The 27,983-nt window shown below is 38.6% G+C and overlaps 1 protein-coding gene and 1 long non-coding RNA gene across 27 annotated transcripts; one reads left to right on the plus strand and one right to left on the minus strand.

Moving 5' to 3' along the window:
- Positions 1-27,314, minus strand: SLC35A1 (solute carrier family 35 member A1). Of its 26 annotated transcripts, none has more exons than XM_074037508.1 (11): positions 27,272-27,314; positions 22,736-22,913; positions 20,841-20,946; positions 19,549-19,598; positions 13,186-13,257; positions 11,669-11,828; positions 11,023-11,175; positions 5,911-5,977; positions 3,756-3,932; positions 3,174-3,308; positions 1-936 (listed from the first exon to the last, which is right to left on the minus strand). In XM_074037508.1, exons 6-11 carry the CDS (start codon positions 11,711-11,713, stop codon positions 809-811), a joined length of 705 nt encoding a protein of 234 aa, XP_073893609.1. In that variant the 5' UTR covers positions 11,714-11,828; positions 13,186-13,257; positions 19,549-19,598; positions 20,841-20,946; positions 22,736-22,913; positions 27,272-27,314; the 3' UTR covers positions 1-808. The 26 variants fall into 26 exon arrangements, 22 of the variants coding, with proteins under 22 accessions (XP_073893609.1, XP_073893610.1, XP_073893611.1 ...); XM_074037509.1 differs by having other exon boundaries at positions 26,637-27,314; XM_074037510.1 differs by lacking the exon at positions 13,186-13,257.
- LOC135970578 (uncharacterized) lies at positions 23,591-27,816 on the plus strand. The gene is made up of 2 exons (XR_010586328.2): positions 23,591-26,382; positions 26,755-27,816. It is a non-coding gene; the product is annotated as an uncharacterized lncRNA (long non-coding RNA).
- The last annotated feature ends 167 nt before the right edge of the window (positions 27,817-27,983 follow it).

A 27,983-nucleotide genomic window follows, 5' to 3' on the forward strand; every position in this document is an offset into this window, starting at 1 on the left:
TTCAGAATTCATATAAATAAAATTTATTGCTGAATTTCCCCATTAACATTACAGATAACACTGAAATTTCACAAATTAGAGAGTCCAACAGTTAAACATACTTTATTTAAAAAAGTACAAAAGTGACATTAGAAATTTTTTTGAAGAAAAGTGTATCATCTAACAGCAAAGAAATATGAACCAGATAATGAATGGCACAAATATAGCACTAAAGGGGTACTCAGTCACCACCAAGAAATCATCTGAGTTATGAAATAGATTCATTTTGAGAAGTTACACATTCAGTTTGTTTATGAACTAGTCTGTCTTGTTTCTGCCTCTTGTAAGTAAAGAACTAAGTCTTTACTGCTGCTAGGACAAAATACTGTACATGAATTGGAGAATAAGGAGGGGTCATCCTTCTCCCCTGGTACCTGAACAAGAGAACAGTTAGTACAGAAATGGCTTTGGCACTTTAACCCTTAGACATTGTCCCAAACCTTGTTACTTGAGTATTGTAGCCTCACCATGATTTTTTTTTAACACCGTATCATCTCCATACTTCTTATGTACAAATTATATACACAATAATAAAATTCCTTCATTCTAAAACAATAGTTTGACCCCAAACAGGTCCACATTAAGTTTCTGTATTAGCAGTTCACTCAGATAGCTTTGTTCGTTGTTGTTTCCACATACAGCACTGATCTTAATTCTTATGCCATATAGTTAATTTTTTATTTGTTTATGCTACCTTCTGGGATTGACTTAAGGCTCTAGTTTAATGCAAATGGTTTAGTCTTAACAGGAGTCTCACATGAGGCTAAAATCACACACCAATAACTCTCTCCTTTGAAGCTGTTTCTCCTTGTTGGATGGATGTAGTGTCTTGTCTGGGTAATCCATAGAGATATATGGAAACACATACAAGAAGAGTACCCAGGGCAAAGGTGAGTGCTGAAAAGAAAAAACAAAACAAAACAGCTTTATCTGTATGTGTGTCTTTAAAACTGCCTAATGATCAGTTTAAAATTTTGAAAACTCTTAATTGTGGGTTTATGCTATCAGATCATATTTATATGATGGCAAGGTTTAGAAAGGTCTTCTATTACAGCAAAAAAAAGGGGGGAGGCAGGGCGGGTAAAATCAAGGCAGTGTTGATCACTGATTAGACTTTTTAGAACATGAGTATGCCTGACACCACTCTGACAAAGAACATACTAATTTCCCTATAAAATATATAATTTTTTAAAATTGTAAGTATAAATATATATATAAGTACAAAAGAAAATGTGGTAGAATTGGCTTTTCCATGATACCAGGAACCTGTGAAAGTTTACAGTAAAAGATAGTTGAGCAAAATTCAGTTAGGTGACCATTCAAACAAATCAAAACATAATTTCTTAATAGGAGATGAGGCGATAATTTACTACTAGTCTTAACCCTTTTTACATCTTTTTTTTTTTTTTTTTTGAGACGGAGTTTCGCTCTTGTTGCCCAGGCTGAAGTGCAATGGCGCAATCTCAGCTCACTGCAACCTCTGCCTCCCGGGTCCAAACGATTCTCCTGTCTCAGCCTCCCGAGTAGCTGGGAGGAGCATGCTCCACCATGCCTAGCCAATTTTGTATTTTTGGTAGAGACAGGGTTTCTCCATGTTGACAGGCTGGTATCGAACTCCCGACCTCAGGTGATCGCCTGCCTTGACCTCCCAAAGTGCTGAGATTACAGACATGAGCCACCATGCCCGGCCCCTTTTTTCATCTTAATCTTAAAAATCAGGATACAAGAAACCAAAATATAACTTGTCCTAACTTGACAAATAAATATATTTCTATGACATCAAGCTTTATTTTAGTTCACTCCTAACTGAAAAAAAACCAGCTGTGCCTTCAAAAAAGGGGAAGGTAGGATAAAAACTTATATCTAAACAGTTAACTGAAAGATTGCTAAGACATGCTAGTTGACCATCAGTAAGAACATTAAACAAAAGCATTTTATACTGTTCCTATGTACTTCTTATGAGCAATGCTATAAGGATTTTGTTCAACATAAAGATAGATCAGAATTACAACTAACAGTTTACCCAAATCGGGTAGAAAAATATCTAAGGGAAACCCTATAAGTACCTGATGACTGAAATGGTAAGTGGTTAGTAAGTAGTGCCAGGCACAACTCTAAAGCACTTCACCTGAAAACAACCCTAGGCAATAGGTGATATTATTCCCATTTTACAGATGAAAAAAGTGTCACCCAGGGTACAGAACTTCCCCAAGGTTGCACAGTTAAGAAATGGTACAGGCAAGATTTGCCACACACTATACATGGTTTTCTAAAATTTCTACAACATTGGCTTTTCCCTATTTCCATTTATAGACAGGAGTCAACTTAAAAATGAAATGTAAATATAAGCCAGGTCTCTTTTACTTGATATATTTAATAGCTATTCTTCATATATTGGTTTGTTATAGTAACTGATCAGTAAAGAAAATTATTACACTATAAAAGCACCCTGAAATGTTAAGTCAGTATCATTGCTTAAATAATTTAGAAGCCAAATTAATGCTGGGTGTGTTACTAGCATTAGCAGTGGTACTGGACTAGCAAAGCAGTGGTACTGGAATGCCAGCTATATTAATGAGTTTTATATTAATTACATATTGAATGAAACAAAGATATAAAAGACAAAATCTAGATTTGGATTTTGTTTTCAAAACCATCTCATACCCGAATCCAAACCAGTTGGAAAGTACAAGCTGAGGGAGGAATAAAAGATGTTTTCTACATTCTTCTAAATAATGAGCCAATACAGTTTAAACTGACTGCTGCAAATAATTTCCTAAAGTCTTTATATGTATTTCCTTGAGTACCTTCTCACATTCAGTCACTCAAGTTGTCCTATATAATACCTAAAAAATACAGGGAGGCCTTGACTGCAAAAAAATTCCCTTCACTTTCACATAGAACCAGTACCCCTCGTCTTAAGCTCTAAGACCACTTAAACAACCAAAGTACTGCTTAGCCACATCCCATACAACTATGAACAGCGAGCGGTACGGGTAGAATAAACTGTAGTAACAAAACTAGGAGTTTCTGTAAACAGTATGGCCAACTGCCACTTTTAAATAAAGGAATACATGAATCAAGGAAATGAGAGGCTCTTCCATGTTAAAAACTCAACACAAACTAAGACATACTTATCTGTAATCCAAACAGCATTACTGAAGCAATGGTGGAAAGGACAATGGCCGCTGCTGCAGAAAAGCCTTTCATGATGTTGTCTGTGTACTTAACCACAACAGAAGTGTAGAGGCCACCAACACTTGCAAGAACTTGTATACAGAAAGAAAGAAAATCTTATCACTCAAATAAATGAAACATTACATAATGGTGAGGCAATTTTCATCCCCAGAGATGCCATACTAATTTACCTAGGAAAAGGAAAATACTGTTTTCCTTAGGAGTCATCTGAGAGTTTGTACTAAAATTGAGTAGTAGTTCCTATATAATACTGTTTTTCCAAAACAATGCCCAGAGGGCTATGTGGTATACTAAATTTTACACATTTTTTGCTAATACGTTAGATATTTTGGGGCATTGCTATCCCAAAGCAATTTTGCCTTCACAATCAAAACTAAGTCAATAAAATGAAAATACATTCAAACTGGTATTTACAGTATCAAAGGATTAATTTCAAAATGTTATAACAGCTTAAAATGGACATCTAACTTAAAAAAAAAAAAGGATCTACTAAGAACCTTTAATTCCTGGATACTTACAGATGACAAACCAGACATAATATGTGTAACCATAGAAAAATCCTTTTTCTTTAATTTCAGCTCCATCTGACAAGTAGACGCCAACTAATGTCACAATAATCCCTGATAGATACATTTGAATGTTTCTCACCCAAAGAGAAGTATCTGAACTCTTTAAAACTTTTTCAAAATATACTCCTGAAAGAAGAAAATTAGACATGCAAATATTAAAGATTACTACAAATTAAAATGTCTTTCCTTTAGAACAATATCCTAGAGATATATAAAGTATATGATTTGGGGAACAAAACATACTTTACTTAAATGTGCACTTATTATGTAGGTTGTGACACATGGCATACTGTACATTATAAATTTATGTTTTTACAGAGTATATAGAATAATAACAGTGGAAAGTTTATAAGCTACATTTAACAGAAGGCTGTTAAGACAGTTTCTGCCTTTATTATAGCAGTAAGATAGACCACAAAAGCTCTCTGTACTACTTAACGCCAGTAAATTATTTGCTTTGGTCAGCTGAAAAACTACACTATTAAGAGTGAATTATAATCACACCCCTGTAATATCTGCCTACTAATGAATACTCCTAATTCTGCAATATAATCTATAATCACCACTAGGAATCTTTTCAGAGTAACAACCAAAATGTAAGTAGAATTTGCTGTGTGAAGCCATTTTCCTTTAAAGCAGGGTTCCACAAGCCAAGTTCATACACAAGGTCAGAAGGATCATGAACTCCCCAACTGGATAATAAATTTTGTGTATATGTGCATTTTTCTGGAGCTGAAGGTCCATAGATTTTTTTCAGATACTTCAAAGGAGTACATGATACCCCTCCCCCACAAAAGTCCCCTGTCTCTCTGGATTTATACTTAAAATGAATGCATATTTTACAAAGCCATTAAATATTTTAGTTATAAACATCATGTTACAGACTTAGGAATTGCCAATGAAGTATTTATCATCTAAAAAGTCTAACGAAAACCAAGATTATTTCTGATGAGTCTGTGTTGGAATGGGAACATAAAATAGCTATTCTTATTTTCACCTTTGATTTTACCTTCTGGGAAAAACATTTATCCAGTGCCCAGTTACCCCAAACACAGAGAGATATTAAACCACCCTGTTTCCTCAATTGTGTATTAAGAGAGTGAGTTAATAAAATGTTGAACATAATCATTTAACTATTCAAGATACTGCAAAAAATCAAATAGTATATTTTTTAGGTAACTCAATTTTTGTTCCCAATTTGTTGGTTTCTAGAACACAATGCTATCATTAAGTATATTCCTGAATCTATATTTTCCCCTCCTATACAACATCTTATTTACAAGCAGTATTTTACTTCTGTATTCAGCCTGCTTTCCTAATCAAAAATAGAGTCCTGACTTGAAATAGGTACAAATACAGATACATAATAAAGATGTATAGCTATAACTAATAAATTCCACTAAAAGCTTTAAGCAGAATATATTAAAAACTATCATCTCTGCTGGAACTATTTCTAAAACTTTTTTTATGTTACACTTAATATTCATACTTTCTTATCTTGATGCATTGCAGGAGTGCTTGTCCCTACACGTACAACTCCAGACTTCCATGGATTTTTGATGTTAGTGATTTTGTGTTGTCTTTCCTCCCTGTTTGGTTGTTAGTTTTATGTATTATGCTTTCTAAGGTACTCTTGACCCACCTCATCATCCTACTCCATAGCTCCTAACCTGTTAAAGCAGAGAAAGAACTTGAGGTTACAGGGGAAAAAAGATACTTAGGTGGCAACATTAACAACCTAAAGCAGCAGGATCTGACTTGAGGATAGTGGCAGTTCCAGAAAAAAGGAAAGGGCTTTCTGAAGGCTAATGTTCTCCATTTTCAGAGATCTTTTTTCATTTACTTTTGGGTTTTGGGCCAGACTGAGATGGTCAAGGATAACAAAAGTAGTTAACTGCAAGTATGAATAGGGATTGAGTCTGAACTTAGTTGAACAATGCTATACATTTACTGAAAAAACAGCTGACATAAAACTAAATATAAGCACGAAGATAAAGTTTAATGGGAATAAAACTGAGAAAGCAAGAAAAACTAGACTGGTGTCTAAAGTTTGATGTTTTCAAAAAATATGACAAAAGAATAAAACGATGCTTTCATGATTTACCTGCAAATCCTGAGCACAATACAGCAATAGCTATAGCACCAAACCCTAATAATGGATTTTGTTCCACCTGCAATATTAATTTTTAAAGTTATTTTTAGTGACGAATAAACAAGAGTTCATCAAAGAGTCCAAACAAATAAATACATAAACCTGTGTTACAGTCTTACTAAAAGTATATTCCACATCAGACACAGCTATTCTACAGAATAAGACAACGAAACAAAAAGACCATTCCAGAAATTAACCAGGATACTTGGCTTAAGTGAAAAATGTGTTCCTCAAATCACAGCCATAGTATATGCTTAATATATTGTGTGCCCACTGTTTCCTAATATCAATAAGCACTCTAGCATGAACTTTTGAACAGGCCAAGTCAGCATGCTACTTAATTTTAATTTCTACTATCACTCTAACTTAAAAGCTTATAGCATCAATCCTGAAAATGATAACAATTTAACTTATTTATTCCTCATCACCTACAGGATAAAGTGCTGCCTCTTAAGACTCCGCAATTTATTGAATTTTTAGTATACCTTCTGTGTACCAGATACATTGTCTATACACATAGCTATGGTTTGAATGTCCACTTCAAAATGCGTGTTGAGATTTAATTGCCATTGTAACAGTATTAGGAGGTGGGCATTTAAGAGATAATTAGGTCATGAAGGCTCTGTCCTCAAGAAGGGATTGATGCCATTACTGAGGGAATGAGTTAGTTATCGAGGGAGCAGGTTTCTGATAAAAAGGATGAGTTCAGCCCACTTCCCTCTGTCACATGGGATCGCTTCTGCCTTCTGCCATAGAATGACCCTCGCCAGATGCCAGCACTGTGTTCTGGACTTCCCAGCCTCCAGAACCATGGGCCAAATAAACTTCTGTTCTTTATGAATTACCCACTCTGTGTATTCTGTTATAGCAGCAGAAAATGGACTAAGATACATACTAAATGAATAAAGAAGATTATAATACACAGCTCTGGTTCTTAATTTCTTACATAGGCAAAATTGACAAGTATATATAACCAAAATAGTGTGAGACTAGTGCTAACAGATCCAAGTATATGAGTCCTAACCCTCTGTTTCACTTTATTTTCTGTTTGTTCTAAACTGTCAGGAGCTTTCATCAGTCTTCCCTGAAAGATAAATACTATCTCAACAGTATCACTGAAATTAGCGGGTTGAGATTCATGACTGTAATATGACAAGTATATACCTTGTTCAAAATAAATAAGCCTGATAAAAGTACCACTTTATGGTACCTGAGAGAGCAAGCTTGGTCTAAAATGTTTGCATGAAGATAAAAGGAGAAACAGAAGATACTGTAGACCAGTGGTTCTCAAAGTATGGACCCTGGATCAGCAGCAGTGGTACCACCTGGGGGTTTGTTAGAAATAAAAACTGTCAGGCTCTACCCCAGACCTACTGAACCATAAACTATGGGAATGGGCCCAGCAATCTGTTTTAACCAACCTTCCAGTTGATACTGATGTACACGAAAGTTTGAGAACCACTGCTATAGACTACACATTATTAAAAAGGATACCTTCTTAATACAAATTTCAGGACTGACATAGATAGAATAAAATCATACTGTGAGATATCACCTATCCCACCAATTCTTGACTGACTTTCCTGCCAGTTTAATCTCTCTACAGTTAGGAAAAATAGTGATGGAAACGGCTTATCTGGACTTGATTCTGACAAGAAACTACTGGGTGATGAAGTAGATGTGATGGAAACTTTGGAAGAAAGCAACCATGTGATCTGAGCATGAGCCAAACACAGCACAGTTAAGAGACATGTGCTCCAGTCCTGAATAAATCAAAATTCAAAAATGTAAAACTTAGAATTCCATGGCTCGTGAGAAGATGATTCAAGAGAGATTAAGAGTTACTGAAGAAGGAGGTTCTGGTGAAGATTTAAAAAAAAGAATATCTAAGGAAATCAACATGTTTAAATAAGGGCATCTTCACTGAATTCTGATTTTACAAGAACAAAACTGAGGTATAGATCACCAAGAGGACTCTAACCAGGAATTTAAGAATAGTATCAAGAAATCGAAAACTCAGAATAAGTTGAGGCTTGCAAAAACACTGTAAGGCATTAAAGAAAGCTTTTTTTGAGACAGGATCTTGTGGTACAATCATGGTTCACTGCAGCCTCAACCTCCTCAGCTCAAGTGATCCTCCCACCTTAGCTTCCTAAGTAGCTGGGACTACAGGCATGCATCACCACATATAGCTAAGTTTTAAATTTTTTTGTGGAGACATGGTCTCACTATGTTACCCAGGCTGATCTTGAACTCCTGGGCTCAAGCAATTCTCCCCACCTAGACTACCTAGCTAAATAAATTTAAAAGACTATCAAGAAAAGTAGGTGAGTTAGTATATATAAAGCATTTAGATAATGCTAGTATTTAGTGCCATATAAATGATTACGGCTATTATTGTTACACTGATTACCAGCAAAATGTTAGAACAGATTTAGAGATGACTTGTACTTAAAAAGTTTAACGGTCATCAGTGGAAAGTAGTGTGACTTCACTAAGTGTGAAACATACCAGATTTCCTTACTGAAATGACTCCTAATGTTAAGTGATGAGGGGAATTCCATAGGGATAATGTTTGGCAAGAAATCTGACAGATTGCATATTATTATTGTTGTTTTTTTTTTTTTTGAGACAGTCTCGCACTGTCACTCAAACTGGTGTGCAGTGGTGCAATCTCGGCTCAGTGCAACCTCTGCCTCCCAGGTTCAAGCAATTCTCCTGCCTTAGCCTCCTGAGTAGCTAGGATTACAGGCGCCCGCCACCATGCCCAGCTAGTTTTTTGTATTTTCAGTAGAGACGGGGTTTCACCATGTTGGCCAGGCTGGTCTCGAACTCCTGACTTCATGATCTGCGCACCTCAGCCTCCCAAAGTGCTGAGATTACAGGCGTGAGCCTCTGTGCCCAGCCGCATATTTTTATAGACAACACAGAAATGTAGTAAGGATAAAGATACAATCCATAAGCGCATGAATGCTCATACAGAAAAATGCTAGTTAATTGAACAAAATCAAGCTAGACCATCAACCAATACCAACTTGCCAGGCATATAAATAAGCCACGTTAGAAAAAGATCCTCCAGCCGTAGTCAAGCCTTCAGCTGACTGCAGCCCTAGCCAATATCTTGACTGCAACCTGAAGCCAGAACCAGCAAGCTAAGGTACCCTCAAATTCCTGACGCATAAAAACTATGAGAGATGATAAATGTTCAGTAAGCAAGAAAAAGATCAAGCTAGAGACAATTCTAAAGGTACAGCCACAGAGCTCTGGTCCTGTTCTATCTAAAGTTTTCATTAAAGACCTAGAAGGCATATCTTTTTTGACTCTGGAAAGCATAATACCCAAAGGAGAAGCTAATAATGGATAAGAACTGGAAAGAACCCAAGGGGCTGAGCAATGACCCAAGGCTAACAAGATAAGCTTAATAAATACAAGCACAACCTGCATTCTGGTTTAGAATGAGCCAGAGTTTGAGTTCTAGTGTCAACGAGAGTCTATTCCAGTCCTGACACTTGGAACCCACTTAACCAGTATTAGAGGAGTGTATGGCAGAGCAGACAGATTGAGGAAACAGTGGGGTGAGATGGATACAAGATACATTTGAGACAAACTATTTGGGTGACACATTTACATATAGTGGTTTATGACCAATTGTAAAATAGATACTTTGCCTGCCCCCTAGAAATTAACAGTCATGTACCACATAATAACATTTCAGTCCATGATGAACCACATATAAAACTGGTCCTGTAAGATAAAACTGTATTTGTACCTTTTCTATGTTTAGGTACACTTACCACTGTGTTACAACTGGCTACAGTATTCAGCACAGTAACATGCTGCAGAAGTGTGTAGCCTAGGAACAACAGGCTATACTGTACAGCCTAGATGTGTAGTAAGTAGTCTATACCATCTAGATTTGTGTAAGTATACTCCATGATGTTTGCATAACAATGAAATCACCTACTGATGCATCTCTCAGAACGCTGAACTTATATTCTTTGTTAAGTGACGCATGACTGTATAACAAGTCTCCAATATTCAGAACAAAGGGGTAATTACCAAGTTGTGCCTCATACTACTTAGACAACATCGGGAGACAGAGAAGTTTTAGGATATATTGAGGAATAATGATACATGAATGCATCTAGGAGGGAAATATAAGGAAAAGCGTAGGGGCAAAAGGCAGGGATCAGGAAGTCTCTGTCTAGAAACCATATTATAGAAAGAAACAGTAGGGTTTTAATTGGGGAAGGAGGAGACCTGGAGGGTGGGGATATGATACTGTTCACAAGCACTGTACATCCCAGCCGCCTTCCATTCCTAAGAGAACCATAGTCCGTTTGCTAAAAGTTAAACACAGTAAATATTCAACTGTAGGAAATGCCTGACCTTTACAAAACTATTCACTGGCATCCCATTTCCTGTTTCTCTTTGGGGAAATAACTGAGGCATACAATATAAGAAAAAAAATCATGTATGTATCTTAACATCAACTGTTTAAAAATCAGTTATGTACCTTCACATTAACTCTTAAAAACTAGAGATAATTATCAACTATCAATAAGAACACTCCTCCCCTTGTCATCCCTATCACTGACAGTAAGGAGATGTGCCAGAGACTGAGAGTTGAGGGAGAAGATGAAAACTAGATGCAGAAAAACCTTGCCCAGTGTTTCTGAGATGTTTGAAAGAGGTCTAGAAGTTCTAAACATATACAGTATGGAAACTGGCACAGTTGTGGTCACAAGTTAGCTATTAACTAATTTAGGACAAGTTCCTTCACCTCTTTGGACTGTCATCCATAAAATGGAGGGGGTGGAATACATTATTTCTAAGGTAGCTTCCATGTCTAACATTTTTAATGCATATTCTCCTCTGAGAAACAACCAATAAGTATTATTATCCCTAATAATATGCTAAAGAAAAAAGGCCTATCTATAAGGCAAAAGTTACTCTAAATCAAAGAACTGTAGTCATGCTGCATGCATCAATGTAACTGAACAGTGTAAGACTTAAGGAAGTTTTCTATTTATGGGAAGTTATGGTGTGCATTTTGTTTCTTACCACAACTTTTGTAGCTTGGGCTGGTTTCCACTGTACAAGCGTGACTCCAGCACACAGCATAAAAACTGAAACCCACTGTAATTTGCTGAGTGTCCGGTTTAACATTAAAACAGTGCATAAAGCAGTACACGGAATCTTTAACTGGTAGGTCACCTAAAAAAAAAGAATGAATTAATAAATTCAGTTAATGTTAGTCTCTGATACAAATATCTTATTTCTGATATCATTGATAAAATTATCAATAAAAAATATTTAATAATGGCTGGGCATGGTGGCTTACACCTGTAATCCCAGCACTTTTGGAGGCCGAGGTGGGTGGTGGATCACAAGGTCAGGAGGTCGAGACCATCCTGGCCAACATAGTAAAACCTCATCTCTACTAAAAACACAAAAAATTAACTGGGTGTGGTGGCACATGTCTGTAATCCCAGCTACTCAGGAGGCTGAGGCAGGAGAATCACTTGAACCTGGGCAGCAGAGATTGCAGTGAGCTGAGATCACGTCACTGCACTCCAGCCTGGGGAACAGAGCGAGACTCCATCTCAAAAAAAAAAAAAAAAAAAAAAAATTGATAATATGATAGTTAATAAAAACTCTTTTTACCATCAAAGATTCTGTGCTTTTCATTATCATGAACTCCACTTACCTGGTACACTGCTGCATCCAGATTGCTAAGAGCTAGGAAAGCCATGTTGTTCTGAACAGCATACACTAACGATGGCACACTTAACTTCAACAGTTCCTTGGGGCTCCCCAAGACATTTTCTCTTAAAGATGCTTTGAATCTACCCAGACTACCAGTTTCTCTTTGAAAACAAAAGGGGGAGATGAGAGGATGGTGAGGAAGAAAATTAAAGAGCATTCTTTTAATACTTCTTCAAACACAGGACAGGCATACTATGTTTGCTGTACTTTAGCAAACTAATAATTTCTAACTAGTTTTAGATTAAAAGAAACATACCAATAATGTATCCTCTTTAAAAAATTATAGTTCTGTTTGGGAAAATATGACAACTAGATTTACCACTATCAATCTCTGGTCAAAGCTCTGAGAGATTTTGAGTATATTAAATAATGAGATTAGGAAAACAAAATTGCTGATATTACCTATAAAAAAATTCATCCCCTGCTACTTTAACTGTATTTCATCAAGTTCACCCTGATTTCTTCTTAACTGATCAGTCTGCATATCCATTTTTATTTTTACTTATTTATTTTTGAGACAGAGTCTCACTCTGTCGCCCAGGCTGGAGTGCAGTGGCGCTATCTCAGCTCACTGCAACCCCCGCCTCCCGGGTTCAAGTGATTCTCCTGCCTCAGCCTCCTGAGTACCTGGGATTACAGGCATCCACCACCATGCCAAGCTTAATTTTTTGTATTTTTAGTAGGGACAGGGTTTCAAACTCCAAACCTCAAGTGATCTGCCCACTTCGGCCTTCCAAAGTGCTGGGATTACAGGCGTGAGCCACTGCACCTGGCCTATTTTTAAAGTTTTGTTGTTTTTTTTTAAATTACAATAGATTTAATTGCAAATAAAGAGGCTTTGGTAGTTCGTTAAGTGGGTCAGGAAGAGAGTGAGTCAGGTCAGTATTATTTATAAATTTATTTAGTACTTATGAAATATAGTACATAATAAATCCTTATGTAAGAATATTGTCATCATACTTAATGTCTGTATAATTCTGTAGCAGATCTGAAAAATTTACTAACTCCAACAAAAGTAAACTGTATCTCTAATGTACATAAAGTTTACTATTTGACTGCATATTGATTATGCATGCTCTTAACTATTATTTTTGCTATTACTATTTCAGGAGGACATGGCTAATCTGGCCTATATTTCCTGTATTATAAATCAGCTCATTGATTTCTTGAAAATAAAAATAAAACAATGTTTTATAATAAGCATCAATACCCCAAAAAAGTGCTTTATAATAATGGTCCTAACTGCAGCTCACAATATCCTTAAGAAAACCATAATACTTTGCTGGGAAAGAGCTCTATTCCAACTCAGAGTTTGATAATCACAAGGAGATTCTGTATTTTTGGTTAGAATATTAGAATCAACAGTTGTGAGTTGAATTTTTTCATTTTTAAATGCTGCAAATATAATTACCTAAGTTCTGAGAGAAAGCAAAAGTTCATTATATTAAATTGACTAACCTGTGCCTATTTATTTGCTGTAGAACATTTAACTCCAAGAAAATGCTTAATTAATAAGACAGGAACTTTGACCTAAGCCACGGAAACAAAAGACATCCTTCTTAGTTACAGATCTTTTTGTGTTACCAAATCCAACACCCACACCACAGTGTTAAATCTATATGCTGAAAAGCAATGCACACAGCCTGGTGGTAGACTACGAGCTCTATTCGAAAAGCAAAAGAATACCAAAAATACCACAGATTATCCACCAAAAAATCTATGTAGGAGAGTTTTCCAGGAGTCTGAAGATTGGCTCTTTAATGTTTGGCTTTTTTTTTAAACTGCTTAATGCAATTCTAAGATGCCCCATATACTTTCCTTACATCTTTGTTGTTTTGCTTTTTTTTTTTTTTGAGACATAGTCTGTCTCTGTCTCCCAGCCTGGAGTGCAATGGTGTGATCTCGGCTCACTGCAACCTCCATCTCCCAAGTTCATGGATTCTCCTGCCTCAGCCTCCCGAGTAGCTGGGACTACATGCACAGGCCACTATGCCTGGCTAATTTTTGTATTTTTGGTAGAGACAGGGTTTCGCCATGTTGGCCAGGCTGGTCTCAAACTCCTGACCTTAAGTGATCCTCCCACCTCGGCCTCCCAAAGTGCTGGAATTACAGGCATGAGCCACCACACCTGGCCAACATCTTAAATAAGAGTATAAAGAATAATTTTCAACATGTTTTCTCCTCAATTATAAAATTGATGAAAAATTAGAGATTAAAATGTAAAATAACCACCTTAATAAGGTGATGTGTCAGAGAAGATAACTGAACATTATAATTATCTCTAGTATGATAGCATAGATATAAATTTTACAGACCGTGTGAAGTGCAAGTTTTAGCGCCCTTCTAAAATGCTGACTCATACGCTGATGATGTGTCTTTAAGGTGATACCCAAAAGGAACTGCTGAGAGGTGATTGCTTGTGCCCACACTTCACACTCCACCTCCTCCCACACTCATTTATCTCCTGGTGTAAGATTCTTCACACTAAACCTTCAAAAGCTACAATATAATGGCTATTTATCCTTTCCCTAATCCCCAGCTATGGGCAATGCCACTTTACCTCCACCTGTTAAAGATATTATAGCCTTGGTGGGGGTGGTGGCTCACACTTGTATCCCAGCTATTCAGGAGGCTGAGGCAAGAGGATCACTTGAGGCCAGGAGTTGGAGACCAGCCCAAGTAACAGAGGAAAACCCCTTCTCATAAATAAATAAATAAATAAATAAAATTGCCAGGAGTGGTTGCCTATCATCCCAGCTACGCAGGAGGCTGAGGTGGGAGCATCACTTGAACCCAGGAGTTTGAAGCTACAGTGAACTATGATGCCACCACTGCATTCCAGCCTGGGTGAAAGAGTAAGATACCATCTCTTTAAAAAAAAAAAAAAAAAGCAAAAAAGAAGACATTAGAACCTACACTGGTAACAAATAGTGTTTTAGCTCTCCAAAGAACAGGGTCGGTCTCTTTGTCCTGTCAGAATATGGGCTCCTTAAGGATCCAACTGCTATTCCAAATAATCACCATACCTGCACCAATAAAGGCTGCTGTGGTCCTTTTTCTCCCCCTCACTTTTCTTTCTTATCTCTTCTCCCTTTTCGGCTTTCACATAAAAAGAAGGGCTTAGGAAACAAGTTAGCAGCCAATCTGAGTACTCCTTTCCTTCAGTGGAGCAAAAAGTGAAGTACAGTGTGTCAGGATTAACCTTCACATCTGTCTCTTTTGGCCATATCCTTTTTGTTGGATGCTTAGGAGCTATTTTTTCACTGCCAGGATGGCCAAGGTATATTTTTCTGGTTCCTTCTCTAATGTAGACATTAAAGAAACCAAGGTATACCAGAATGTTAAGTGCTGGAAAGTACAATTATCACTGTAGTACCAAAAGATTATAGCAATGTTACATAAGATATTTTGAAATAAGTTACCAAAAAAAAAAAAAAAAAAAAAAAAAAAAAAAGCAGAGGATGCTAAACGAACAAGTAAAAGAATAACAGAAAAGTATCAGAAAGTAGACAAAGGAGATTTAGGAGGTATTGGAAAGAATATGTGGGAATCTTACCACACAGAAAGTTTTAAAGAAGAGGGTAAATAATTTCAGTATTAATCAGGTTAAATCCTGCTTAAGTTAATGTATTTATTAAGAATACAGCTCTTAATCTTATATTTAGCTTTACTCACTGAAATTATATAAAAGTAGCAACAGCATTGTATCTGCTAGGAAACACTAGTAATCATCTGTCTTTTTGTTTTACTATGAGACAGAAACAAATGATCACTCATAAATATACTGTGATATACTGTAAAAAGGTTACTTTTTCTTCTATTTTCCTGAACTTATATTTTCTGTTTTTGGGATTTTTTTGTTTTTTGTTTTTTTGAGATGGAGTCTCGCTGTGTCACCCAGGCTAGAGTACAGTGGTGTGATCTTGGCTCACTGCAACCTCCACCTCCTGGGTTCAAGCAATTCTCCGGCCTCAGCCTCCCGAGTAACTGGGAGTACAGGTGCACACCACCATGCCGGACTAATTTTTTGTATTTTTAGTAGAGATGGGGTTTTTCATCATGTTGGCCAGGCTGGTCTTGAACTCCTGACCAAGTGATCCACCCACCTCAGCCTCCCAAAGTACTGGATTATAGGCGTGAGCCACCGCGCCTGGCCCAGAACTTATTTTCTTAGAAATCAAATCACAAGCACCTTAATGAGCACCTCTGTTAAAAACAAATTTATTAATTATATAAATGACATTGCTAGCTAGGAGAAAGAGCATATATAATCAAAAGCATATATTAAATTTCTTTTTAGATATAGTCTTCCTTGTTAAGTTTTCTATTTGAACAATTCTTTTTATTTTTATCATTGTAATAGACTCTGCAACCTTTGGTTACCTGAAGAAATTCTGAAGCTCCATGTTGACTGCAGAGATTCTGCTGCTGCCTCTCCCCCTAAATTTCCTATCAACCGGCTGAAACCAATGATCTCTGACCTATGTTTGGTCAAAAATAGGCCTCATTCTTCCAGCCACTGATCTAACAAGAACTACTAGGAGGCATAAAATCCATGGCTAGGTTACCGACGCACTGTGCAAAATGGAACACAGCAGAAGTTACTCATGAGCTTAAGAAAGTTAAATTTTGTTTATAAATTTCTTATCTACAAAGTATAATTAACTCACTTAAAAGACTTTGAGGGGCTACATTAAAAAACCAACAATGAAGTCAACTTGAGGACAAAAATACACTTCATATGGGGACATGATTTTTACTTCCTCCCCAACACCCTGAACCCATTATAGCATGGCTCCAAAAGGGTACTGAAAATGTAAACCAGGAGAAATAAACAGAGCTGGATAATCTATAACATACGTATTTGACAGATACATTAATTTCTCTAGACAATACTATGAAACAGTAAAAGAATTTTCTCTGGTCTTAATATAGATATGTAGTTCAAAGTTAAGATATACTTGGTTTGTTACTAAACACACCCGAAGTATATGTACATTAACATTTACATATCCTGCTAGGGATAGTCTTTATAAACTACGGTGAACAGCAAACAATAAAAAGTTGTTTGAGCTGGTGCAGTGGCTCACACCTATAATCCCAGCACGCTGGGAGGCCATGGCAGGCGGATTGCTTGAGTCCAGGAATTTAAGCCCAGCCTGGACAACATGGCGAAACGCCATCTCTACAAAATTAGCTGGGTGTGGTGGTGCGCACCTATAGTCCCAGCTACTGGGGAGGCTGAGGCAGAAGGATTGCTTGAGCCCAGGAAGCAATGGTTGCAGGAAGTCAAGATCATGCTACTGCATTCCAGCCTGGGTGACAGAGTGATACCCTGTCTCAAAAAAAAAAAAAAAAAGTTGACTTTGTTCCTTTGTTCTAAGGCAATATGAAAGTGTTTTCACTTCCTTTTTATACTAACAATGACAGATTTAAATCTAAACTGTTGACAGCTGTGATAGGGTTTAGTAAAGCATTATAACAATTTTCCCGTGAATTGCACCAGTAATTAATTTTATGAAAAAGTATTTTTAAATGTTGTATTATCTTTCAACCAAATTATAGCTTAGAAATTGATAACATAAAATTCAAATACTTGGCCGGGCACAGCGGCTCACGCTTGTAATCCCAGCACCTCGGCCAGATCTCAGCTCACTGCAAGCTCCGCCTCCCGGGTTCACGCCATTCTCCTGCCTCAGCCTCCCGAGTAGCTGGGACTACAGGCGCCCGCCACCTCGCCCGGCTAGTTTTTTTTTTGTATTTTTTAGTAGAGACGGGGTTTCACCGTGTCAGCCAGGATGGTCTCGATCTCCTGACCTCGTGATCCGCCCGTCTCAGCCTCCCAAAGTGCTGGGATTACAGGCTTGAGCCACGGCGCCCGGCTCCTATAATTGAGGTTTGATAGGTATTTTCTAAATAAATAAATGAATGCATGAAACTATCCCATTATATCTTATTAACAATACCTTGAAACGACTTAGAATGACTATTTGCTTCCAATGTTTGGAAGGAATGAAACACAGATTTGAATATGGCAGTGATATGTTATTATATAAGCGAACCATAATTATAACCAAAACACGGTTTCAGGTGCTACTTTGCTAAGTTTCTGCCCCTGCCTCCCACTCCCGTATAATATATGTACTTACTTTAACAATTAGCCAAGACTATTCACTAAGCAAAGAATATTACTGAGCAAACAGCACCAGAGACCATACTAAATAAACAAACCATCAAATGGACTGCTCTATAATGAGGTTAAGCTTTGCACAGTTCCAATAAAATTGAAGTTCTAGTATATATTTGTATCAACCCTATAAAGTTACTATACTTTATCACAGTGTAAAGAATGGGCAAAAAGGAAGAAGCTTTTACTTCATTTAATCATAGTTTTAAATGAAGTTTAATGGGTTTTTTTCCATTTAAATAGTAATTTCTTTTCCTTTCCCTGTATTCATTCTCCAGAAAACTCAAATCAACATTGAGCAAATGTTACTAAGTTTTACATTAACTGTGCAGTATTTTTCTGGAAATATGGGGGAAATACGCTATTTTAATCATCAAGATCTAAGTTCTTCTAATTTTTTTTTTCTTGTTCTGAGACAGAGTTTTGCTCTGTTGCCCAGGCTAGAGTACAGTGGTACAATCATGGCTCACCGCAGGTCCTTTCAAGCTCAAGCAATCCTCTTACCTCAGCCTCCCAGGTAGCTGTGACTACAGCCACACACCACTACACCCAACTAATTTTTTTATATTTTTGTAGAGATGGAGTCTCACCATGTTGACAGGCTGGTCTCCAACTCCTGGGCTCAAGAAATCCTCCCACCTTGGCCTCCAAACTGCTGGGATTACAGGTGTGAGCCACCACACCTGGCCAAGATCTAAGTTCTTAATTTTTCTCCTCTGAAGAGAAAGTTCAAATTCTAAACCTTTAGTTATTTCTAATATAATTCTTCCACAGCCTCCCATAATATCCTGAAATTGTCATCCTTTCTGTGAGATGATAAAGTCTTCTCTAACTTGAAAGCAAAGAAAAAAGTCTAATTTCATTTTTTTAGCTCTACACAATTATTTTAACATTATATGGGAAAGAATTTTCAAGCAAATATAAATTCAAACATCAATCAACTTTGGTTTCCTGTGTATGTAACAAATTATCACCTTTTTGTGTAACAATTATTTTCTGGAATTTAGAAGCCTCTCCATCACAGCACTTACATCCAACCTGTGTTTTAACAGACTACGCAACATCCTGTTTGCCTTTCATCTACTTACTCTTTTTGAATTACCGATTTTAATGTGTGTACAAAGAAATGACAACACTGAGAGTACCTGGAAAATATTTTACTTTTTTGCAAACACTAAATCTAAAAGACCATTATAAAGCTCTAGGCCCTTTCATTTGCTGCTCCTCTTAACTCTTCATATCACTCTTAATGGCCCATAGTCTGGCCATGTATTTTATTCATCTGTTAGATATGAGTTCTAAATTTCTCTTCAAAGAATCAATATGTCAGTATGTTCAATTCTTTGCCTTCTACTTTTAAACTTAACTTCTTCATAAAGCAACCTTTTCCGATTACCCTCTCCACACTGACTCATTCCCATTACCTGTTCCACCCTGACTCATTCCAATTTCCTGCTCTGCCATAATCATTTTTCCCGCCAAACCACTTACCCCGTCACTCTCTTTAAATTAGCCAATTGGAATTAGTTTAGCCTGTGCAGTCTAACCCTAGCCAACAGGGGAATGACACAGCAGCAGGGGCCACGTGTGTCAGGAATAAGACCCCCTCCTCCCTTGTCCAGGTGTGTGCTCACCATTGCTCCATCTGTGAGGGTGCACCCTTCTATAGAAGCAAACTGCCTTGCTGAGAAGAAAAGAAGAAAATTTTATATTCAAGTGCTATTTCTTTTGCGGCACCAAAACTTTATAACAATTTGGGGGCTCATCTGGGATTACATTCCCCTCCAGGGGCGGTCTCTGGTTCTCTCTCGTGAGAACCAGAGACCTTGTGGCAGCCTCAGGGGTGAGAAATCAGGACCCACCCAGTGTGAGGAATAACCCGAGCTCTCAGCAATGCAGAAACTGGTCCTCAATTCAAGCGGACATGGAGTGCATGGTAGCTCTTTTTCAAGATTCCACTGCCTGGAATAACAAATTGTGCTATCTCTGCTATTTCCTTAAGTCCAACACCCTGCAGGTCAGCCCCCAAGGGCTATCCAGCCTCCATCTTCTAAAACCAGTTTTACCTTGTGTCTCCAATGACAAGGGGAAAAATTTGGCATTTCTTGGGGACTTAACAGGATGCAGTGAAGTCTGGCACTTCCAAGAGCTGACCCATCAATCTGCCCTTATTTATCCCTGAGCGGATGTATGGTGGTATTTTGGAGGACCTTAACTGGACACTCTGCCAAATAATTAGAGCAGTACTTATGCTCTAGTTCAACTGGCTATCCCTTTTATTCTGGCATTTCATCAACCAGAGGAAGAAAATATGACATTGTAAAGCGACAGAAGCTCCTTATGGGTCGTTCAACTCTCATGTCTATTTAGACGCAATTGGAGTCCCATGGGGAATACCAGATCAATTTAAAGCCCGAAATCAAATAGCTGCAGGATTTGAGTCAATATTTTGGTGGGTGACAATTAATAAAAACAGATTGAATAAACTACATCTATTACAACCAACAGTGATTTATTAACTAAACTAGAGATGCTGTTAAAGGAACAGCTGAGCAATTAGGGGCTAACTGCCAGATGGCTTGGGAAAATAGGATAGCCTTATACATGATATTAGCAGAAAGAGGAGGAGTTTGCATCATGATTAAAACTCAATGTTGTACTTCATCCCAAACACCACCACCCTTAATGGATGTATAACAAAGGCATTGCAAGGTCTGACTGCTCTGTCCAGTGAGTCAGCCAGCAACTCAGGGGTAAATGACCCCTTTACAAGATGGCTAAAAAAGTGGTTCGGTAAATGGAAAGGAATAACGACCTCAATTCTTACTTCCCTTGCAGCCGTAACGGGTGTACTTATTCTTGTCGGGTGCTGTGTCATACCATGCATCTGTGGGTTGGTGCAGAGGCTCACAGAAATGGCACTTACTAAAACCTCCCTTAACTGTCCTCCACCTTATCGAGAGAAGCTTCTTCTTTTGGAAAATCAAGCAGAACTAAGCCAAGACATGTTAAAGAAGTTTGAAGAGAAAGAGCTGTAAAGAAAATGCAAGAGGAGGGGATTGTTAAGATATGAGTTCTAAATTTCTCTTCAAAGAATCAATATGTTAGTATGTTCGATTCTTTGCCTTCTACTTTTGAAATAACTTCCTGGTAAAGCAACCTTTTCCGATTACCCTCTCCACCCTGACTCATTCTGATTACCTGCTCCACCCTGGCTCATTCCGATTACCTGCTCCACCCTGACTCATTCCGATTACCTGCTCCACCCTGACTCATTCAGATTACCTGCTCATTTTCTACTATGCCTCATTCCGATTTCCTGCTCTGCCATAACCATTTTCCCCACCAAACTACTCACCCTGTCACTCTCTTTAAATTAGCCAATTGGAATTAGTTTAGCCTGTGCAGTGTAACCCTAGCCAATAGGGAATGACACAGTAGCAGGGGTCACGTGCATCAGGAATAAGACCCCCTTTTCCTCCCTTGTCCAGGTGTGCGCTCACGATTGCTCCATCTGTGAGGGTGCACCCTTCTATAGAAGCAAACTGCCTTGCTGAGAAGAAAAAAAGAAAATTTTATATTCAAGTGCTATTTCTTTTGCGGCACTGAAACTTTATTTATAACACATCTTTTTCATATTCCAACTACTTCAAGTGGATTAGTATAAGCCTTTTCAAGATCTAGAACCAATTTTCAACACTTTCACTGGATATCTTTCCCAAAATGATAGCCATGCTTGTAGCTGCATTATCAACTGTCTCATCACATATTGCTGAAGCTGAAGCAATCACAATGTCTTGTAACATTTCAATATTTAAATGTAATGTGTCTGTTTCTACATAAAAGCCTACAGACAACACTATTCCTCCCTGCTTCCCTTCACTCACCAACACACATCTTGAAACCTGTGTGACTTCTTAACTGCCCCAATGACTCAAATAGGTCCCTGTCTCATAAATCTTTCCTCAAATAATTTGCCTATTAGATTTTATTTAATTTTCACCACCCCATACTATTTTCTCAAATTAAAAATATGAAGAAACTGAAGCTTAAAGAGGTTACAAGTGTGTATGCAGCCACAATCTTGGTCTAGGATTAAAATTAGGTCTATCTCCTCCAATGCCCCTAATTCTTAACTCTCTCTTATACCACATCCTTAGCTAAGCAATTCTTGCGTGATGTTTCTGATTCAAAGCCCAGTGCTGCCACATATTAACAGTGTAATCTTAAGGAACCTCAGATGCTGTGTTAATAAAACGGGTAAAGTACTTACCTTGAAAATGTGTAAGGAGTAAATGAGAAAACACGAAAAACACATAGCACAGTGCCTAGCACTTAACACAGGAAACACTCAAGAAATATTATTATTATTATATTCATCCAAAACACAAGTCAGTAATGTTTTCCTATAAGGGTCAAACAGTAAATATTTTAGGCTTTGCAAGCCGGTCAGTCTCCATTACACCAAAACCAGGGAGCAAGCTGGATTTGGCCCATGGGATATAGTTTGCCAACTCCTACTCTACTGCAGCATTCTTCAACCTCAGCAGTACTGACATTTGGGGCTGGGTAATTCTTTGTTGTGAGGCTGTCATGGGGATTGCAGGATGTTTAGCAGCATCCTTGGTCTCCACCCACTAGATGCCAGTAGCATCTCTCAAGTCGTGACAACTAAAAAATCTTCTGGGGGGCAAAATCACCCCTAGTTGAGAAACACTGGCCCAGAGCAATTAAACATATAAAGATGTAGATTGAATTTTCTAACAAATACCCTCACCAGGTAGAAAAATAATTTAACACACTATAAGTATTTATACTCACTTAGCTAAAATTCCCACACTTAGCAATAACTTTATAACTTCTGTGATACACACGGCTGTGGTTGAAAAGTAGAGTTCTTTGTCTGATGTCCTTGTGTATCTTAAAGCTATGGTATAGGCTGCAGCCATCACGGTCATCACTGCCAAGCAGTATAACTTGAATAATAAAGTGACATTGTCTGGAAAACACGTGCAACAAAGACATTACTTAGTAGACAATATATGTATATATAAGTTAATAAACTAGTTATAGCCCAAAAATACTTTCCAATTCCAAGCACAAAATATTTTCTGAAACTCATGTTTAAAAATTTTTTCAAAATGCTTGCCAATTACATGAGCGCGCGCGCGTGCACACACACACACACACACACACACACACACACACACACACCATAGCTGACTTTAAACATCAGCCAATTAGGCATAAGTTTTGTTCCTGGGGAATGCCCCAATTGCAAGACTATGTAGCATACTGATTCTAGTTCAGGATGTTATAAATTACATTTTATATATATATATTGGTGGTGGTGGTGGGTTTTTTCTGGAGACAGGATCTCACTCTGTCCCCCAGGCTGGAGTACAGTGGCGCAATCTCAGGTCACTGCAGCCTTGCTGTCCAGGTTCAAGCGATTCTCGTGCCTCAGCCTCCCGGGACTACAGGCGTGGACTACCACGGCCAGGTAATTTTTTGCATTTTTAGTAGAGATGGGGTTTCACCATGTTGGCCAGGCTGGTCTTTAACTCCTGACCTCAGGTGATCCACTCGCCTCGGCCTCCTGAAGTGCTGGAATTACAGGTGTGAGCCACCACGCCGGACATATATTTTAGGACAGGGTCTCACTCTGTCACCCAGGCTGGAGTGCAGTGGCACGATCTTGGCGTGATCTCGACTCACTGCAAACTCCACCTCCTGGATTCAAGCGATTCTCCTGCCTTAGCCTCCTGAGCAGCTGGAATTACAGGCATCTGCCAGTACACCCGGCTAATTTTTGTATTTTTAGTAGGGATGAGGTTTTACCATGTTGGCCAGGCTGGTCTTGAACTCCTGACCTCAGGTGATCCTCCCACCTCAGCCTCCTAAAGTGCTGGGATTACAGGCATTAGCCACCACGCCTGGCCCCAGCACATATTTTAAATATTTTTATGATTACAAACTTGTGGATACAAAGCATGAAACCAACTGCAGCAATGTATATTCTAGATTTAAAGGCAGCAGAAAGAAAATAATTGAGAAATGAGTGGGGCTTAATATAAAACTTTATCACAATAAGAACTTACATCGAGCCACTCATTTCACTGCATTATACAAAACAATAATTCAAAACACAGGAAAAGAATATTAAGAACACAGCTCTATAAAACTAGAAATGCAGGAAACATACAAACACTCAAGAATTACCTGCAAGTATATCTGAGCAGCAGCCATCTCTCAGGCACCAAAGCCTGTCCAGGACCTTTGGTAAAACCAGAAGCACTGGGTACCAACTCTCCCTCATACTTCCTTATTCCCAGACCTGCTCAGAACCTGCCATCACCCAAGGATCAAACTATTTCTACTTTCCTTACCCAACTCCCACCTATTATCCAATAGTCCCCTTAAGCTCCATTCAAATCTTTAGGCTCAAGGTTAAACAGGGATCAGCAAATTTTTCTGTAAAGGGCCAGAAACAAATATTTTAGGCTTTCCACAGCCATACTTTGACAACCCCAGGTTAAGAACCAGAAGGACACCGGGTGACTCCAGCCTGCTACTTTAACTACATTATATGCTAAGTACAATTTTGTTCACTGTTTTGGGAGCCTAATCACAATTCAAAGACTGTTTTCCTAGGAAAATAAAACAGGAGTTTCAAATAGATTATCTTTAGATACGGTATGGTTGGAACTTCCAAGGAAACAGGTTCTTCAATATAAATATTTTCCCGAGTGAATTAAAGAATCTTTTCTGATTTGTCGGCAATTTTTAAAAATCATATCAGGTTTTAAATAAAAAGTAAAACAGAAGAAATATTTTTTAACTGCTTAAACTTTCTTTCCAAAAGATCTGAGGAGCCAAAAATCAGTGTTTATAAAAAAGGAAGTGAAGGAGATCACTATAATAATTCCTTCGTTCTAAAACTTTCCTACACAAGGGAAAAAATATGACTGCAAAAATAAACAGCAATAACCTTTAATCAGTGGAAGAGAAGGCACTCCCCATCTTCTAGATAAGGGGTGAACAAACTATATATGTCACTAGTTTACATGAGGCCTGTGAACTCACAATGGTTTTACATTTTTAAATACTTGATTAAAAATGTAGTAACATCTTGTGATACATGAAAATTGCATGAAATTCAAATTTTAGTGTCCATAAATAGTTTTATTAGAACATAGCCATGCTCATTTGTTTCTAAGTTATCCGGACTACCTTTTTTCCCCTACAACAGCAGATCTGAGTAGTTATGAAGAGACTATCCAGCCCTTTACAGGAAAAGTTTGCCAACTCATGTCCTAGATTATCAACATTTTCACAAATAACAGAGATTAGGGCTGATAAACTAAAAAGTACTTTATTTTAGGTATTGCATAGGTTCCTGATTCCAAAAACAACATAGTGAATATTTAAACACTAAACCAAATATTGATGGCCTACAAACATATTTTGACTTATAATATTGTCACTAACTTGAAAAAATAGCTTTTTGCATAGTGATTACATAGGAATATATATTATACTCTTGAAACTACTGATCTAAGTGGAAGAGTAATCAAATAAGTTTAGGAATGTGCAAAACAGATTGGGCTTTGATATGGAATACCAGTTTTAAATGTATTTCAACTTTTAAATACTAAATGTTTTTAAGTACGATTTTCTCTGGCAGTTTAACATCAGACTAAACTATTTCTTGTTCACTCCATTCACAAATTCTCCAGTATAAAATTTCAGTTATTAGCAATTTCAGTTATTTTAGGGTAATATCAAAAGTCCATATGTAATCACTTTAAATTGGGCAAATCATTCAAACCACACCCAATGCCAGTAACTATAAACCTAGCCGACAACTCAACTGGCAGCCACATCTTAACCCTGCATTGTTCTCTGCTTCTCACGAAGTTCTGTTTACTCCTACACAGTATTTGTGTGGAAATGTCCCTCAAAAGAAACTTACAGTTTAAAATTTTTTTCAGTTACGTTTTACTATAGTTTATGGGGACATTACTTGTAATACCTAAGAACTTAGAAATTCAGGAAGTCCCAGATAAATCTTTTGTGGATATTCGGAAGCTATAGAAACTGTAATTTTGTTAGGATTACAATCAAGCCTCAACAAATATGTATTGGCAATAAGCCTAAACCTTTACATTGTTGCAGCTATTTCAAGTAATGATTTGACTTCTGTTATTTATAAGTTTTCGTTCGGATCAATTTTGCTATCCCCATTCCATTTTAGTTATCAAAACAATTCTATTTCTTTTTCCTTTATTTCCTGTGTTGCTACACAAAAGGCTTTTAAGATTGGACTTATTTGAAATGAAACAGAAAGAAGACATAAGAGAAGCATATGCAACTAAAGACAATGCCCCTGGGCAGGGCCTGATGATAAACATGGACCTCGCAACAGGGAAAATAACTTGACACCCACGTAAGAAGATATTCCTTAGGTATTCGTTCAATATTTATTCAAGGGTGAAGCCAAGTGTTCTATGGAGGAAGGGTGGAGCAAGAATCCGAGTGTTGTCCAACTTCTCCTAGTTAATGCACCACAGTCAAAAAATCCAACTCTGGTCCCAACTTACACTGCTCAGCAAAAGTGGTGCGGAGTCAATTAGACTCGCCCTCCTTAAATGCCAATTAGTAAACAAATACGCCTTCACCCGAATGTGCCATCCCTTAGGAGGAGGGAGGTGGCTCTCACCTTCCACCACAAATATCAGAGTGTTCCTTCTAACTGCATACAGCATTCTCTATAATTACATACAGCACACAGGTGGGAACTGTTAACGATTGTTATCTTCCTTTCATTACGATTTCAGTGCTGTTTTGACGTCCCAATGATGTCTTTACTGGTTGTTGCATGGCCCAGCCGCCGCGTGGGGTCTGCGCCCGGAGTCTGCCTTTAAGTCTCTGAGCATCCGCAAGGCAGGAGGCGCAGAAGACACCGAAGTCGCGGGGCCAGGGCCAAGAACTGTCCTGTCTCGCTGGGCGATGCGGTCCAGCCCCGGACCCACGCCCTGGCCCCTCTCCGGGTCCGCCGCAACCCAGGCCTGTCAGAATTCGGTTCCCACCCACTCCCAGCTAGTGGAGGTCAGCGCGGTCTCGGACTGCCAACCTGCCAAACGCGGAGTCAGCCGCGGAGACTGCAGCCGCAGGGGGAGGCCGGCTGCCCGGACGGCCGGGAGCAGCTCCACGCAAATTCCTGACGCCTCAGCCCGGCCGCAGAGGCCGTGGGCAACCAGGGTGCTCCGCTGCCCGACAGGCGCGGACCAGCGCAGATGCTAGACCGCCGCCGCCCCCCTCAGACTCCCCACTCCCAGCAGCCCCAGTCCTCACCTCTCGGGGCAGCCATGGTTCCCCGATAGCCCAGCGCGGAACTGACGCCCGCCCCTTCCGCGCCACAGCGCAGGACACCAGGGACCGCCCCTTGTGGTCATAGAGACGAAGCCGCTCGGCCTAGAGCGCCTCGCCGGCCTCCCGGTCGGCCACGCGCTAAAACTGGTTTCAGGAATCTGAGCTACACCCCAAAATGGGGAGAACGCGAATCGAAGGGAGGCCTTCCCGGCCGCGTCCTAAGTGACAGGTGTGTGAAATTCGGTTGGGGAGGTGGTTCTGTAAACTGTGGCTCCCCGCCGGCTGAGTGAAGGGAGCGCTGCCTTCTGGGAATCGTAGTCCTCACAAAGGTGTGAGTAGGCGGCAGATAAGGATTTGGGTTTAGCCTTAGGGATTCACTCCTGTCAAAGCTGTTAGAGAAGCTCCCAGAACTCGTAAAGTAACAAAAACTACTTGCGGCAACATTTGTAACTTCCACCTAGCTCATTATCTTCCACTGTTACCTTGTGTTCTAGATAAGTTATAATTTATGCTACATATTGTTCAAACGTCTTGTGCCTGTTCCATATCGTCAGCATTGTCATTGGTTATATTTACCCAGCTAGACATTCTAACGAATGATCTTCGGACAACAAAAGGGCCTTTTAAAAAAAATTAGATGTATCGGCCGGGCGCGGTGGCTCACGCCTGTAATCCCAGCACTTTGGGAAGTCGA

The sequence above is a fragment of the Macaca fascicularis genome, chromosome 4 (genome assembly GCF_037993035.2).
Source record: "Macaca fascicularis isolate 582-1 chromosome 4, T2T-MFA8v1.1".
NCBI classification, from domain to species: domain Eukaryota; kingdom Metazoa; phylum Chordata; class Mammalia; order Primates; family Cercopithecidae; genus Macaca; species Macaca fascicularis.

Coding starts and splice junctions, on each gene's coding strand:
- SLC35A1 (XM_015449114.3), bottom strand. CDS start 26,682: ATGCTGTATGCAGTTAGAAGGAACACTCTGATATTTGTGGTGGAAG. Junction 3,309..3,755: donor TTATGTCTGGTTTGTCATCT/GTAAGTATCCAG, acceptor TCTGTATACAAG/TTCTTGCAAGTGTTGGTGGC. Junction 937..3,173: donor GCTGTTTGGATTACAGATAA/GTATGTCTTAGT, acceptor TTTTCTTTTCAG/CACTCACCTTTGCCCTGGGT.